The following is a 15,060-nucleotide window of genomic DNA, read 5'->3' as shown; positions in this document are numbered from 1 at the left end:
TGATAAGTCAAAATAACTGATTTATTAGGTTGGGTTGCCCTAAACACTTGGGAACAGTGGACAAGGCAAAAGCCAAAAATTTGCCAAAGATTTAGAAGGAGAGGGTCACTCCAAAAAGCTTACTTTTTTTGTCTCCATCTATAACAAGAAACATTAGGTTTTTCCACTCACGGAAGTATTAGCCTCTAAAGTGCCTGCTATCCTGAAGAGAGTCGTCTCGAAAGAAGCCCAAAATTCGACTTTGGACGCTGCCATTTTGAAAATGTATTTGGCAGCCAGGCCGTGTTTATGTGACGTCATTCTGTCCAACTCGAAATTGGCGGGAAGCAGAAAAATCTGCAACTGACTTGGGATCCTTCACAGGGTAAGCAAAATGTATTTTTTCCAACCGATTATCCACTTCACTATCTTCACTGTTATCATTTTCGGGGTTTGGAGCACGTTTGCCTCGAAATAATATGGCTCAAGTGCAGCTATAACCTAGAGTGGTAATTAAAAGGCCTGTCGAGAGCTACGGACAAAATCCCTTGGACGGAATGACGTCACGAAAACGCGGCCTGGCTTCTGAGTACTGTTCAAAATGGCGGCAACGATGTTGAACTTTGGGCTTCTTTGGAGACGAACTTGTACTTTAGGGGATGAAACTTCGCTGGTAGCTAAACTTAGTGCGAGATTATTTCTTCTGTGGAAAAAAAAAAGATATTTTTTTTGGAGTGACCTTCTCCTCGAAGCACGAAAAAAGACATCCGAGACCTTTTTTTCAGTAGAGAACTAAACCATTGTTTTGTTTTCTCAGTTTTGCAATGCTATTTGTTAGTAATTGTCATTAGTATTAATTATATTGTAAATTATTGTTGTTAATTATGAAATAGAATAGTTTTCAGTTGAGTATCGTTATTAAACCAAAACCAAAGTAATCACTCTAGCCAATCACAAACGACACAGACAATCCAGTGAACCAATCAAAACTTGAAGTAAAATGCATGTAACTGAAGCGAAGCGCGGGAAAACGTGTGCAAGCAAATAAGGATTAGTTTTGGTTTCACTTCCGATTAGATGAAAAAGGGGCGCGAGTTTTCTAAGCAATCACGTAACGTAGTATTGCAAAACAATTACCTTTCAACACTCAAGTGAAAACCGCTCTAAAGAGTTTTTAGATAAAAAAGTAAAGTTTGTTTTCCCGACGTATTATCAGTCATAGCCCAAGGCCCAGCTCAAGGCCCAAGCCCTTCTGATGAAAAACTTGATTATGATGATGATACTGTAAGAGGTGAGAGAATAACACTAGGTAAACTATTAATTTTACACCTTATCGTGTTTTACACCTTATACCTGTTCGGCTAGTTTTGATGGCATTTTAAGCTATGGCTTACGATCCTGGCCCCCGCAGTCAGCGGTTGGTTCGCCGGGGGAAACTTGCCGAAGCCGAAGCGTACTAATGAGGTACGAATAGGAGTAACTGTACTTTAATTTGACCAAAAAGCTGACCACATCAGATCAGCGAAAAAAGGAGATCATTTAAAACCGCCTGGTTAAATGTACATGCAGTCTCCGAGCTCTGAACAACAGTTCGCTTACGTCACTTTTATCTTCCAGTACTCAATAGCGTAACAAGACTGCGGTAGCCTGGGGGGCCTTTTGATAAAATAATTTTAGAATGATATTCAGCTTAAAATGATAACTAATGCACTTCGAAGTGAAAACTAAAAGAACTTTTCTCGGATAAGAGCTGAAAAAGTTGTAAATGCCATTTGACTCAGACGTGTTTTTCAGCGTTAGGCGGTGCGGCTGGTTTTGACGCTAACTTTAAAATATTTTAAAACATGGTGTTAGCTGCGTATAGCTGTGTTACTTTGCAAGAAAATAGACGATGTCTTAAGTAATTTAAGAGTAAGGGAACAAATTATTCATTGCCGGCACTGTATAAATAAGTTGCTAATCAAATTAGTTTTCCTTTTTCAGCGATAGCAAAAGTGTACAGCAACAGGGCAACAGCGTATTACCGTCTCGGTAAGATCTTAATCTGGTAATTTTTAAATTTATCTACCAATCAAAAGAAATTGTTGTTTTCTTTCTGTTCAGCTTTTCCTAGAAGATATCATTCAAACAGATGACATTGAGAAAGTAACTTTGGGAAAGTTACTTTCCGGGTGCAAGTATCAGCCCATACGAATGAAAGCTAAATAAACACTCAGTGCGTACGAACAATAGCACCAGAGCGAGGTTGGGGGGGACATTTTCATACATTTGCTGTATTTTTGTCCACCCTGACCTCGACTCGGTGCCATTGTTTCAGTGTTGAAATGCGGAAAAGGTCCGTTTGTCTTTAATGTTCACCAGTAAATTTTCCGATGTTTTCCGCTTTGCTATTTTTCGCTTTGGTTTTCCTTCTTTGGGTAAAATTAAACTTGTATGCGTAAACGAAATTCTTTATGTCAAATATTGACCTGCAAAAATAGGAAAAAAGCCGGAAAATAGAAAAGTATCTTTTCTTTACAATGTCAGACCTCTTTCAAAGATCAGATCCATTGATTGCCCCTAGATTGAAAGAGGTCAGACCGTTGAAATAAAACAAGCTCTTTGGATATCTCTTGAACCTCGAGAACTTTTATCGTTTTTACTTTTGAGGTACTGCTTCTCAATCTGTACATAAAATAATTGTTTCAATTATTTTAATCAGGGAATTTCCACGAGGCCCTGAATGATGCAACAGCTGCCGTCAAGTTGGAACGAACTTTGATGAAAGCCATAGAAATAGGTAAAATCCTTGACTCGATTGACTTATAACATGCTAAAGTTCAAAGCCATCGTATCGAACTCTGACGACTCAAAGTGCACGGATGTCATCCATCGGACAGCCGAGGATCGTAATTGTTCGATCAGTTCAATTTTCACAGCACAGTGTCACCGTTCCCAGCAATGTCCAAAGATACTTCGTACATTTTTCCAGTAACCCGTCCCACATAAATCAGCAATTTAAACAAGGGATTATTCAGGAAACGTCGCTGAAATCAACCCAGTTTCGATTGAAGCAGAGTAAGCCATGTTTTTCTACTGGATTCCACAATTCAGTGCCCAGCCTTCACCAAAATGTAGGTCGAAGGCTCTCTGTTAGGCATTATTTCTCTACGCACATTTGTGTAGCTGGGTTGTTAATGGTTAAATACAAGAATAAACCAGGCTTGAGTTGTTTTCACCTTTGTAATGCAGGTAATATTTTGGTATTTTTGAAGGAGCAAGTGCTTGTGAGCAGCTACAGTGTTATGAAGACGCCATACCGTGGTGTGAGAAGGGATTGGTAGTATCTTTTAGAACATCATGCTTTTATGTTCTTTGCCAACTGTAATTAAAAAGGAGCTTTCATGTTACCTCTAGGAATTCTAGGTATTCCCTTGCGCTACTTACAAACGAACATTCCTTTCAGAAATGTATTTTAATCCCCAAAACGTAAGGAGGGCTTCTATCCTACCCCTTGTCCTTTGTACAGTCGTGGAGGAATGAGTGGTAACACCTAGGGGTAACTTGAACGAAATACTTTCGAGGAGATATGTGCCGCTTTATCCGACTTATAGAAAGGATCGTACGACTAAAACTTCATTGTTAACGATTGATAGTGTACCTAGGGAGAGTTGTAGCAGTTACTTGGGTTAAAAAAAAATCATATTTTGTTTTACAAGCTTTTTTCGTATTATCCCCACATCTCTCGTGGTTTATTGCGCCGGTAAACCCATGCAAAGAGTGCTCTATCACTGGCTTAAATATAATTTTGTGTACATGACACAGTCAGCTTTTTGTTAGAGCTTTATACTTTTATCAGTAGAAAAATCCAAACAGCTCAACTGTTTAACCTACATAAGCTTACTGATTATTTGTGTACGGAGGACGAGGCCTTAGGCCGAGTCCAGTTTAGCAGTCTGAGGAATTTTTCTCATCCAGTTATTTTCAAATTGGACAAGCAAGTAGTCCTATTACCTATTAAGTATATAGCATCCAAAAACAGATGAACAAGGAAAATATTTGACCCTCAAAAGCACAGTAAATTTGAAAATACCCAGGTTTTTGTGCTTCTTTGAGCGTTCTTGTTCTGATTATTCTCCTTCATCTCGAGTAAATCAGTAGCATCTATCTCTGGAAACCGCAGGGTTCTCCCTTATTTTCAGTACAACAGGTAAAAGAGCATTTTAAGCCGGTAAAGCAATCATGGGCGGATCGCAGCCTTGTTTATTAGGTCTGCCCTGTACATTACATGGAATTCAAATCAATGTAGGTGATGTGCTTTCCAAGACAGGTGTTTCTTTCTCAAGTTGCAAAGCCACTTCATCGCCGATGTTGTCGTTTCCTAATAAAAACATTTTCTTTGAAAAGACCTCCATCTAATATGCATTACGATTTACTAATTTTGCACCTTTAGCTTTAGATGTCAAATGAAATCAAACAGCATTTTCATTTTTAAGTGTTTTATTCTTTGTCTGAATTCTCTTGCCCTAAAGTCACAGAAAAATAGGCCAAAGCCACATTCGGGGTATCCTCGCTGTGCTTACATGAAGTGTCACTACAAAATCAGCGGTCGTCTCTCAAAACCAAACGAAATCGTTTTCATTCACGTTCTGGAAGGGTTTCATTGTCAAGGATTCTCTCAAAATGTCGTCTGAAAATAGATTTTAAACACTTTTGACCTGAATGTGGAGCATTTCGTGACGAAGATAACGTTTTCGATCAACACACGTCAATGTTGGTCGATTTAACAACACCAGTTTTCTAAAGCCGATTGTTAGGTGGGAAGCTCATGGAACTGTAACTGTTTCCATTCGTGACTTCTTGCCATTATGACGGAGAGAATTGAGAACAAAGCTCGTTGTCGGTTCATCGTGAAACTGAGCGTAAACAACTACCGATGCACGTGCGAAGAAATGACATCTGTCCTGATGGAATTGTGACAGAAAGCCCGCCAAAAATTCACGGATCTTGCCTCGAAGTTCGAAAGCCACAGATAGTACTTACAAACCATAGCCTGCGCAGTTTATTTTTTAATCTGTTTATTTATTCTTTTACAAGGATAAAATACCGATTACGTCGGTGAAACAACTATGCTTTTTTTTTCCTTTACCTGTTGAATTTTCAAGAATTCTAAGGGATTTTAAGCGGTAGTGAGTGGTGCTACAGGCGGTAAATTTTACCGGTTACCGCCTGAAAAGGAGAACACTGGAACCCAGCTGAAGACTCCATTTGAAAGTTTGAAACGTCAAAAAGGTGGAGAAAAAAGGTCGGGAAATTCCGCCATTATCAAAACATAATAAAACTTAGCGAGCTACGCTGGCGTTTTCTGGCAGTGATAATAGCTAAACCTGATTGGCCAATACTCGGTTCTTTTATTTATCTTGACATTTGATTGGTTGATGGAAAGTATCCAGATTTTTCTCAAATTGGACAGTTTGTTCAAAGCGAAACTAAACGTTTGAGCCAAAACTATCCAATTTATTTTAAATTTGGACAGTTTGCAAAAATTAATAAAAATGGATCTGTTGGCAAATTGGATTTTGACGCAGCTATATAATTAGTAAATTAATTAATTACTTTATGAGCAAATATCACAAGTTGGCTTAAAAGGCCTTTTGATAGGAAGTAAGTTGGAGTTTGAAATCCAATTGTATATCCTCAGTTACTTGGCACAAAAAATCACAAAACAACCAAGAGACTCAAGTGTATAATTATAACAAAAAGCGTAACGGTACTCTCTCGTATATTATTTATCCGCGCACTTAAAAAAAAAAAAATCGTTTACGCCTGGAGTCATATCGGGTTGGGACCTCCCCACCCCGCCCTTTCCTTAAGTCAACAAAGCCACTGATGTTGTTAATTGGAATAAAAACGTTCTCTGGTTAAAAATATATTAAAAACATAAGCTTTCGGCTATCAGTCTATAGCCTTTAACGAATGAAAAATGTGGCGCGCAAGCGAAAATATATACGGATAGGGTGCGAAAAAATTGAGAATAAAAACAAGCGTGAAAAAAGGCAAGAAGATAAAAATGTAAATGAGGCCTGATTACAATAAAATAGAATATTGCCTAGGCAACGGTTTTGAGTTGTTATCCGCGTCAACGGTTTTTGCTGTATGCCAAGATTCCAGTGTTTTTCGAACGCGGTAATTGCCTTTGTCAATGACACAAGCATTGTCGAAATCAATGGAGTGATTGTTTTGCCACGCATGGTTGGTAACATTAGAGCCATTTGAATAGTTCTTCAAGTTTCGTTGATGTTCCTTTTTTCGGGTTTGGAAGCATCTTCCGGTTTCTCCTATGTAATTCCAAGGGCAGTCTTTACATGGAATTTTGTAAACAACATTACATTGAAAATCTGAGGGTTGTCTGAACTTTGGTGACGGGAATTCTTGTTGAAGGGTTTTAAGTGGTTTGTTGACAACTCGGGTATCATTTTTGTGGAGTAATCTTGTGAGGGGCTCGGTTAGGCCGCTGATGTAAGGGAGACATGCAAAACCCTGGTACGTATTAGATGGATCAGCCCATTTGAAGAACATAGAAACCAGTTCTTCTGGTGGAGGAACTGTAGATGGGGGTGGCTTCTTATTGAGGATGTTAGAAATAACAGCCGGTGGGTAACCATTAGCTTCTAACGCGGCCCTAACATGATTGAAAACAGACTATGACACAAAAATGGAAGCCCTACTTGTTGACCGTGACACCTACCATCCAGTCGACAAGTCACCATTCTCTAAAATTGAAAAAGAATTGAACAACAGACTCCTCGATCTTAAAAGACAAAATAAGATTGATGAATTGACTTATCGCAAACTCCGTTCTACAGACGGTTCCCCTCCCGCCATCCGTGGTTCTATTAAACACCACAAACCGGGCTTCCCTCTTCGGCCGATTGTTTCTTCCATTGGCTCCGCCCTTTACAATACATCCAAGTTCCTTTCGGAAATCCTATCGCCGATACGGAATCACAATGGATATTCTGTTCTCAATTCCTCACAGTTCGCCAAAGAAGTGGCTAATATGGAAATCTCTGATGATGAAGTTATGGTCTCATTTGACGTTGTGTCGCTTTTCACAGCTATTCCAGTCAACAAAGCCTGTAAATACATTCGGAGCAAATTAAACAATGACAACATATTACGATCCAGAACAATTCTCAGCACAGATGACATCATTTCTCTACTGGATTTCACTCTTTCAAACAATTATTTTGTCTATAATAACTGCATATACAAACAGATCCACGGCTGTGCAATGGGCAGTCCAGTTAGCCCCATTGTTGCTAACCTCTGTATGGAAGTGATCGAGGATTTAGCTATCAGTACCTCACCAGTCCCACCAAGGGTTTGGAAACGATATGTTGACGACAGCTTTGTGATTATCAAGAAGGACGCCGTTTCTTCCTTTCACGATACTCTTAACGCCTGTGATCTCAAAATTTCTTTCACAATCGAACTTGAAAACAACGGCCTTCTTAGACACCTTGGTTTCCAGAAGAAATGGAGTTGCCTTTATTGATATATTTCGGAAGCCAACCCATACTGACCGTTATTTGGACTTCTCTCCCCATCATGCAAAAGAACACAAAATCAGCACGGCCTCGACCCTCCTGTTCCGGGCATCCAACCTTCCTAGCAGCTTTGAAGGAAAAACACGTGAAACCAATCATGTTAGGGCCGCGTTAGAAGCTAATGGTTACCCACCGGCTGTTATTTCTAACATCCTCAGTAAGAAGCCACCCCCATTTACAGTTCCTCCACCAGAAGAACTGGTTTCTATGTTCTTCAAATGGGCTGATCCATCTAATACGTACCAGGGTTTTGCATGTCTCCCTTACATCAGCGGCCTAACCGAGCCCTTCACAAGATTAAACCGCAAAAATGATACCCGAGTTGTCAACAAACCACTTAAAACCCTTCAACAAGAATTCCCGTCACCAAAGTTCAGACAACCCTCAGATTTTCAATGTAATGTTGTTTACAAAATTCCATGTAAAGACTGCCCTTGGAATTACATAGGAGAAACCGGAAGATGCTTCCAAACCCGAAAAAAGGAACATCAACGAAACTTGAAGAACTATTCAAATGGCTCTAATGTTGCCAACCATGCGTGGCAAAACAATCACTCCATTGATTTCGACAATGCTTGTGTCATTGACAAAGGCAATTACCGCGTTCGAAAAACACTGGAATCTTGGCATACAGCAAAAACCGTTGACGCGGATAACAACTCAAAACCGTTGCCTAGGCAATATTCTATTTTATTGTAATCAGGCCTCATTTACATTTTTATCTTCTTGCCTTTTTTCACGCTTGTTTTTATTCTCAATTTTTTCGCACCCTATCCGTATATATTTTCGCTTGCGCGCCACATTTTTCATTCGTTAAAGGCTATAGACTGATAGCCGAAAGCTTATGTTTTTAATATATTTTTAACCAGAGAACGTTTTTATTCCAATGATGTTGTTAATGTTTCCCACCTTCGGCTCAACTTAGACGAGTTTACTACTGAGTTTCCTGCGGTGAAATAGATGACTTTTCTGTTATTTATTTTTACACACTGGCTGACATGAGAGGTCAACTCCCTTTATACTGTTACGTGCCAAATTCGTATACAAATTGCTTACAAACAATAATAGCCTTTGATCTCCATAATCGCTGGAATCGTCACGTATTCGCGAGGTTGTATAGCTTTCTGCACCTGTTAGGTTTGCTAGTTTACATTAATTTCTTCCCTACCTCGTTGCTTATTTTCAATACATTTCATAGCAGTATATAGGTCAGTCTTTCGCAAACAATAAAGATAAGGCATTGAACGAAATTCAAAGGCCTTACTACAATATTTTTTAATGAGGTTCTCATTACAAAGTGATGTCACGTGCCTTAACGTTAAGCAGATTGACAAGACTAACAAGATATTGCTAGATTTACGGGCCAGGTGTGTTGTTGGTCAAAATAAATTACAAGAAGCAAAGGGCAACCCGAAGACTCACTCCCTGAAGGGTCAGGTAAGAAATGCTGGAGAAAGACATATTCTCGGCTTTGAAAGGGAAGATCAAATAATTGATATGTAATGTTCAAACAACCTCCTGTAATAAAGCATGCGCTAGAAGTTGTACTTCTACAACTCACTAGAAACACAGAGCTTGCACGAGCTGTTGACGTAATGATGACGCAAAGAACATTTGTATTTTGATACCTGAAATGACACGATTGATTTTCCTTGCTTTTTCTCCCATTATTTTCCTAAAGAAATAGAATCACTTTCTTCGTGTTTCCATCCAGTTTTACTATAAATCTATTTGCTTTTCACGAATGCCCCTCTGTTCTTAATTACGCTACTCGCTACGCTATTCTGTGAATAGGTAGTGAATAGCCTTGCATCGTGCCACCCTTAAGAAAAAGAAGAGTCTATTGATTGGTAGCACCCTTGAATTAATATCAGTATAATTATATTTCTGTGATTCTAGCATCTATTGGACTCAAAAGTAAGAGACAGGGCTAAAGAAGGAACGTTGTATGGTAATCTGGGCAACACCTATTACATTCTAGGAGATTTCAAAAAAGCCATCGAGTATTATGAACGTCATCTAAAAATTGCGAAAGAAGTGAGGGACAGGGCTGGAGAAGGAAAGTCGTATGGCAATCTTGGCGTCGCTTATCGAAATCTGGGAGATTTCAAAAGAGCTATCGAGTACCATGAACTAGATCTAAATATTGCCAAGGAAGTTGGAGACAGGGCTAGAGAAGGTGCGTCGTATGGTAATCTTGGCAACGCTTATGACAGTCTGGGAGATTTCAAAAAAGCTATAGAGTACCATAAATGTCATTTAAAAATTGCCAAAGAAGTTGGAGACAGGGCTGGAAAAGGCGCGTCGTATGGTAATCTCGGCAACGCTTATGACAGTCTGGGAGATTTCAAAAAAGCCATCAAGTACCATGAACGTGGGCTAAAAATTGCCAAAGAAGTGGGAGACAGGGCTGGAGAAGGAGCATCGTATGGTAATCTTGGAAACGCTTATGACAGTCTCGGAGATTTCAAAAAAGCCATCGAGTACCAAGAACGTCATCTAAAAATTGCTAAAGAAATGGGAGATAAGGCTGGAGAAGGAAAGGCGTATGCTAATCTTGGCAACGCTTATGACAGTCTGGGAGATTTCAAAAAAGCCATCGAGTACCATGAACTAGATCTAAAAATTGCCAAAGAAGTGGGAGACAGGGCTGGAGAAGGAGAGTCGTATGCTAATCTTGGCAACGCTTATGACAGTCTGGGAGATTTCAAAAAAGCCATTAAGTACCATGAACTGGATCTACAAATTTCCAAAGAAGTAGGGAACAGGGCTGGAGAGGGAAAGTCGTATGCTAATCTTGGCAACGCCTATGACAGTCTGGAAGATTTCACAAAAGCCATCAAGTACCATGAACTAGATCTAAAAATTGCCAAAGAAGTGGGAGACAGGGCTGGAGAGGGAAAGTCTTATGCTAATCTTGGTAACGCTTATCAGAGTCTGGGAGATTTCAAAAAAGCCATCGAGTATCATGAACTGGATCTAAAAATTGCCAAAGAAGTGGGAGACAGGGCTGGAGAAGGAACGTCGTATGCTAATCTTGGTAACGCCTATCACAGTCTGGGAGATTTCAAAAAAGCCATCGAGTATCATAAACTGGATCTAAAAATTGCCAAAGAAGTGGGAGACAGGGCTGGAGAAGGTGCCTCGTATTGCAATCTTGGTATTTGCTTTGAATCTCGAGGTTCTATAAATGAGGCTCTTGATTGCTATCGTTCTAGCGTGCGATTGTTCAATGATGTTAGGCAGCATCTGCAAGGTAAAGATGAGTGGACAATTAGCTACCGGGATGATAATGAAACGCCTTATACTAGATTATGGCGCCTAATGTTGAAACAAGGTGACGTATTTGAGGCTTTGTTTGCTGTTGAAGAAGGACGTGCACAAGCTCTGAGAGACCTTATGTATTCAAAGTACGAAACAAAAACACCATATACAGAGGAAAAAATTACTTGCGACACATTAAGTTGCCTTTCATCGAGTACAGTCTTTATGGCAGTTCATGAAAGAGAACTAATTTTCTGGATTATTCAAAATGGAGATGTTCAGTTAAGAAGAAAAGAAATCAGCGATAATAATTCGAGGATTGTTGCGACCAGTGTGTTGGAGTCCTTAATTAACACTACTCGTGAGGAAATTGGTGTCGGACGTGGTGTGGAATGCGAGGATCGATCGTTGGATAGGAAAATCGACAGCGACCTGTCAAAGAAGAGGGATCAAACCATATCCCAACGCACGCACTTTGATTCCAATGGTTTGAGAACATTGTATGACGTCATCTTTAGCCCCATCAAAGACTTGATTAATGGCAATGAACTGATATTTGTTCCCGAAGGTCCATTGTGCTTGGCTCCTTATGCTGCATTCATGGATTCTAATTCAAAGTACTTGAGCGAGTATTTCAAAATCCGGGTCATTCCGTCATTGAATAGTTTGAAGTTGATCAAGGATTGTTCACCAGATTACCACAAAAAGTCTGGGGCGCTGCTCGTGGGTGATCCCTGCTTAGAGGAAGTCGGTTATCCGGGGTTAACGTTAGAAAAGCTACCATTTGCAAAGATAGAAGTAGAGATGATTGGGAAAATACTTAACACTGCTCCCCTCACTGGAAAAGAGGCAACAAAAGCTCAAGTGTTGGGAAGACTTTCCTCAGTTGCTTTGGTGCACATTGCAGCACATGGTAGAATGGAAACAGGAGAAATTGCTTTGGCACCAAACCCTACTCGAGCATCCCCGAAGCCTGGTAAGGAAGACTTCTTGCTAACAATGAGTGATGTGATGGGAGTTCAAATGCGAGCAAGGCTGGTTGTGCTAAGTTGTTGCCATAGTGGTCGTGGTGAGATTAAGGCTGAGGGCGTGGTTGGCATTGCACGAGCCTTCTTGGGTGCCGGTGCTCGTTGTGTTCTTGTGTCTTTGTGGGCAATTGACGACCAAGCCACTCTGGAATTCATGAAGAGTTTTTACCTTCACCTAGCAGAAGGAAGAAGTGCCAGTGAATCCCTGAACCGAGCCATGAAGTGTCTGAGAGAGTCTGAGAAATTTAGCGATGTCATGTACTGGGCTCCATTTGTACTCATCGGTGATGATGGTACCTTGGACTTGGCTAAAGGTAATTAGATGAACTTTAATACAGCTAAAGGTACTTAGGTTTTTATTAAATGTTGAGATAATAAAATTGGAAACTAAGTAATATGGAAGGTTCGACTCGGGTCAGATTTCTTTGTGTCGGATAAATAACAAAACTTTGGCGTTTCTTGAAAATCTGAGATCACTGAATGAATTTACACGATACATAGCACGTGTTTGAAAAGTGCAAACTTGTGTTGGAAAAGGCTACTTTACTTACGCTTTACGTTTGTGGTCGCTATGGTGGTGATACTTTTACATTCATTGTGGTGCGGAACATCATAGCTAAATGGACTAATTGTTTCTTTCCTTTTACACTATAAAAGAACGTACTAACTTCAGAGCTTCAGAGAAAATCGATGAAGTGATCAAACGTGCGTTATCCTTGATGGTTGCTAACAGTGTTGTTTTGTCTTATCCGTTTGGTTGTTGAGTTCATCTATCAATACGGAAGAGGGCAACTCTTTCGATTTGTTATTATTATTAGAATGCTAAATACTATTAGGTTTTTTAGTGTAAATAGTTTACTGGCCAACAGTGAGTTTGTAGGAAAATGCTTTTTCTGCTGACTATAGAGCATCAAAATCGTGTCGATGTGTATCCGTAAAAGCTTTTCGCAAACACAATTTTAGAAAAGAATTACAATTCAATTTAAACGTTTGTTTGGTACACCTTGGCATATGATTTAATAGGGCAGTGTTGAGTAACTTTGAAGTAATCAAAAATGAATAGTAAGTCCAGGCACTGTCTAACCATACCAGAAATAACGACATTTTTGAGTTATTTTTTTGTAAAAAAAATACCTCTTAGTCGGCGCGTCGGGTATGTTATGGACGGGTCAATGGGTGAGTGAGTGAATGAGTGAGTGAGTGAGACATGTATGTATGTCACACCAATCAGATTGGATCTACTATAAACAGCCAATCAAATTTCTTGCTGTAAAGATAAATGGTAAGTGGGAAGATTTGATCCCGATACAGTTCAGAACGGCCATATTTATTCTTCTATAAAAGAGGAGGAAGTATTCATATATTGGGTTTACTTCGACATTTTCTGTGGGTTAGGCTGAGGATTTTAGTTAAATGAACGAGATGAGCCTTGAGGTTTGTAACAGTTCGTGAGTTAGTAGTATGCAAATGCAACGAGATATTTTTATTTTTAGTTACAAAGGTAACTTGATACTTTTATTTTTCACAAGGAGTAAATTCAATTAGAGGTCACGAATCGTCGCGTCTAGTTCTTAGGACATGTTGTAGAGGGGACGAGACTTTAGATTTGAAACAGTTCTAATGTTTACAATAGTAAGTGCGGGTAACGATTGTTTTGTTCTTGTTGCATGCGAATATAACGAGATATTTTTGTTTTTTTAGTTACAAAGTGTAATTTGACACTCTTGTTTATCACAAGGGAGTAAATTCAATTAGAGCGGACGAATCGTCACCACGCTTTCCCACGAGATGTTTGCTATCTTTAGTAACAAATGGTAACTTAACACTTTTGTTTTTTATATGAGAGTAAATTCAATTAGAGCTGACAAGTTATCGGCTATTGTTTCCAGGATATTAAACAAAAAAGAAGCTTTCGTTTCTGGACTGTTTTTACGTCTCTGCAGTAGCAGTTTAATAGTTTTATTTGATGACATTCATTTCAGCCCGATATTTTTAAAGGTAAAAAGTGTGAAAACTGTTCAAATGTTCTTTGAAGACTGCGTGGCACCAAGTTAAAGTGCAATTTAATTAAATCAGACTTTCAACGTGTCAGAGGTTTTTTTCTCTTTCTTTCTATTTTCGGTGAGGTTGTGTTGTGTTGTGTTGTGTAAAAAGGTAAACTTACGACTCGTGTAAAATGCGAAAAAGTCTCTAAATTAACTTGAGTATTTTTGAGCAAAAATTCCTCTTGGGGGTTGGAAGGGTTATGTGATCGGTGAGTGATCATGAGGGAGTTATGCATGTGCGCGTGTCATACCAATCACAGTGCGGGTTGTATCAAAGAACGAATCAAATTGCCTGTTAGAAAATAAGATGGTATCTACATTAATCTGGAGACGTGTCAGATTACTGTAGTTTTTTCAGTCAAACATTTTATGGCGTACTATTTAGCTATCTTACCATGACCGATGTAACATCGCAACCAAAAAAACTTGTCAAATTAACCAAATCATTACTGTACCATGAATGCTTCTATCTCCAACACTTCACACAAAAAAATAACTCTTGCACGCCTTGCGTGCCTATGTTTAGTAATTTCTGAAAATTACGAGGCAAAGTAGTTCCTGTCTGTAATGTGTTAATAGGTATTTTGTTAGAGAAGAGTAGCGAACGTTTTCGGAATTTAAGTGATAGGAAAATGCTTACATTGTTTTTTTGGTTTATTAGAAATGAACGAGTCGCTAAGATAGATCAAACTGCTTCTTTTTGAGTTTACAATGTGTTCTGTTACGTATTATGTTACGTGTTATGAACTTCAGCGTTTTGTTTACATGCAATAAGTGTTAGTTCTAGTTCTAGTTCTATTTCAAAGATTGTAACAATAATATGATAATCAGAGAAAGGCAATGAAGTGAGTCTTGAGTGTCCGTTGCATACTTCCTTGTGACGCTACTTGGCTAACATGAAATAATCTGCCGTTTGAAAGTGCTGAGGCAAATAAATGACATTCAGGAATTCCCGCTTGACTTTTTTTTGGAAGGGGGGGGTGGGGGGGGGGAAATCTTGGGGCAGAGTAGTATTTCCCTTTATAACACTCATTGATGACTTTACACAGTAATTCGAAGCCTGTGGAGACCTTTGGCAGTTTCTATTGTTGACGTCACCGTTGTCCAGTTCTCGAAAGACAGTAGCAATCAATTTAATCGAGTTCCGATCGATTT

General features: G+C 39.3%; 1 protein-coding gene and 1 pseudogene across 4 annotated transcripts in view; both read left to right on the top strand.

Annotated features, from left to right (window-relative positions):
- The window catches only part of LOC110059236 (uncharacterized), a 41,291-nt gene extending 26,437 nt beyond the window's left edge, over positions 1–14,854 (top strand). For 3 of the 4 annotated variants that reach the window (XM_089293584.1, XM_089293583.1, XM_089293582.1), the window contains 6 exons: positions 1,196–1,270; positions 1,963–2,010; positions 2,681–2,758; positions 3,234–3,301; positions 8,895–9,005; positions 9,468–14,854. In XM_089293584.1, coding sequence (XP_089149710.1) covers positions 1,196–1,270; positions 1,963–2,010; positions 2,681–2,758; positions 3,234–3,301; positions 8,895–9,005; positions 9,468–12,182 — 3,095 coding nt within the window. In that variant the 3' untranslated portion in view covers positions 12,183–14,854. The remainder of the gene's footprint in view (positions 1–1,195; positions 1,271–1,962; positions 2,011–2,680; positions 2,759–3,233; positions 3,302–8,894; positions 9,006–9,467) is intronic. The other variant, XM_089293585.1, reaches the window with a different exon arrangement.
- Positions 6,210–8,176, top strand: LOC149109870 (uncharacterized; annotated as a pseudogene).
- Positions 14,855–15,060: the final 206 nt, after the last annotated feature.

Source organism: Orbicella faveolata, unplaced genomic scaffold (assembly GCF_042242905.1).
Source record: "Orbicella faveolata isolate gen_17 unplaced genomic scaffold, um_ofav_v1 contig_25, whole genome shotgun sequence".
NCBI classification, from domain to species: Eukaryota; Metazoa; Cnidaria; class Anthozoa; order Scleractinia; family Merulinidae; genus Orbicella; species Orbicella faveolata.
This window is presented reverse-complemented; position numbering and strand designations above follow the sequence as displayed.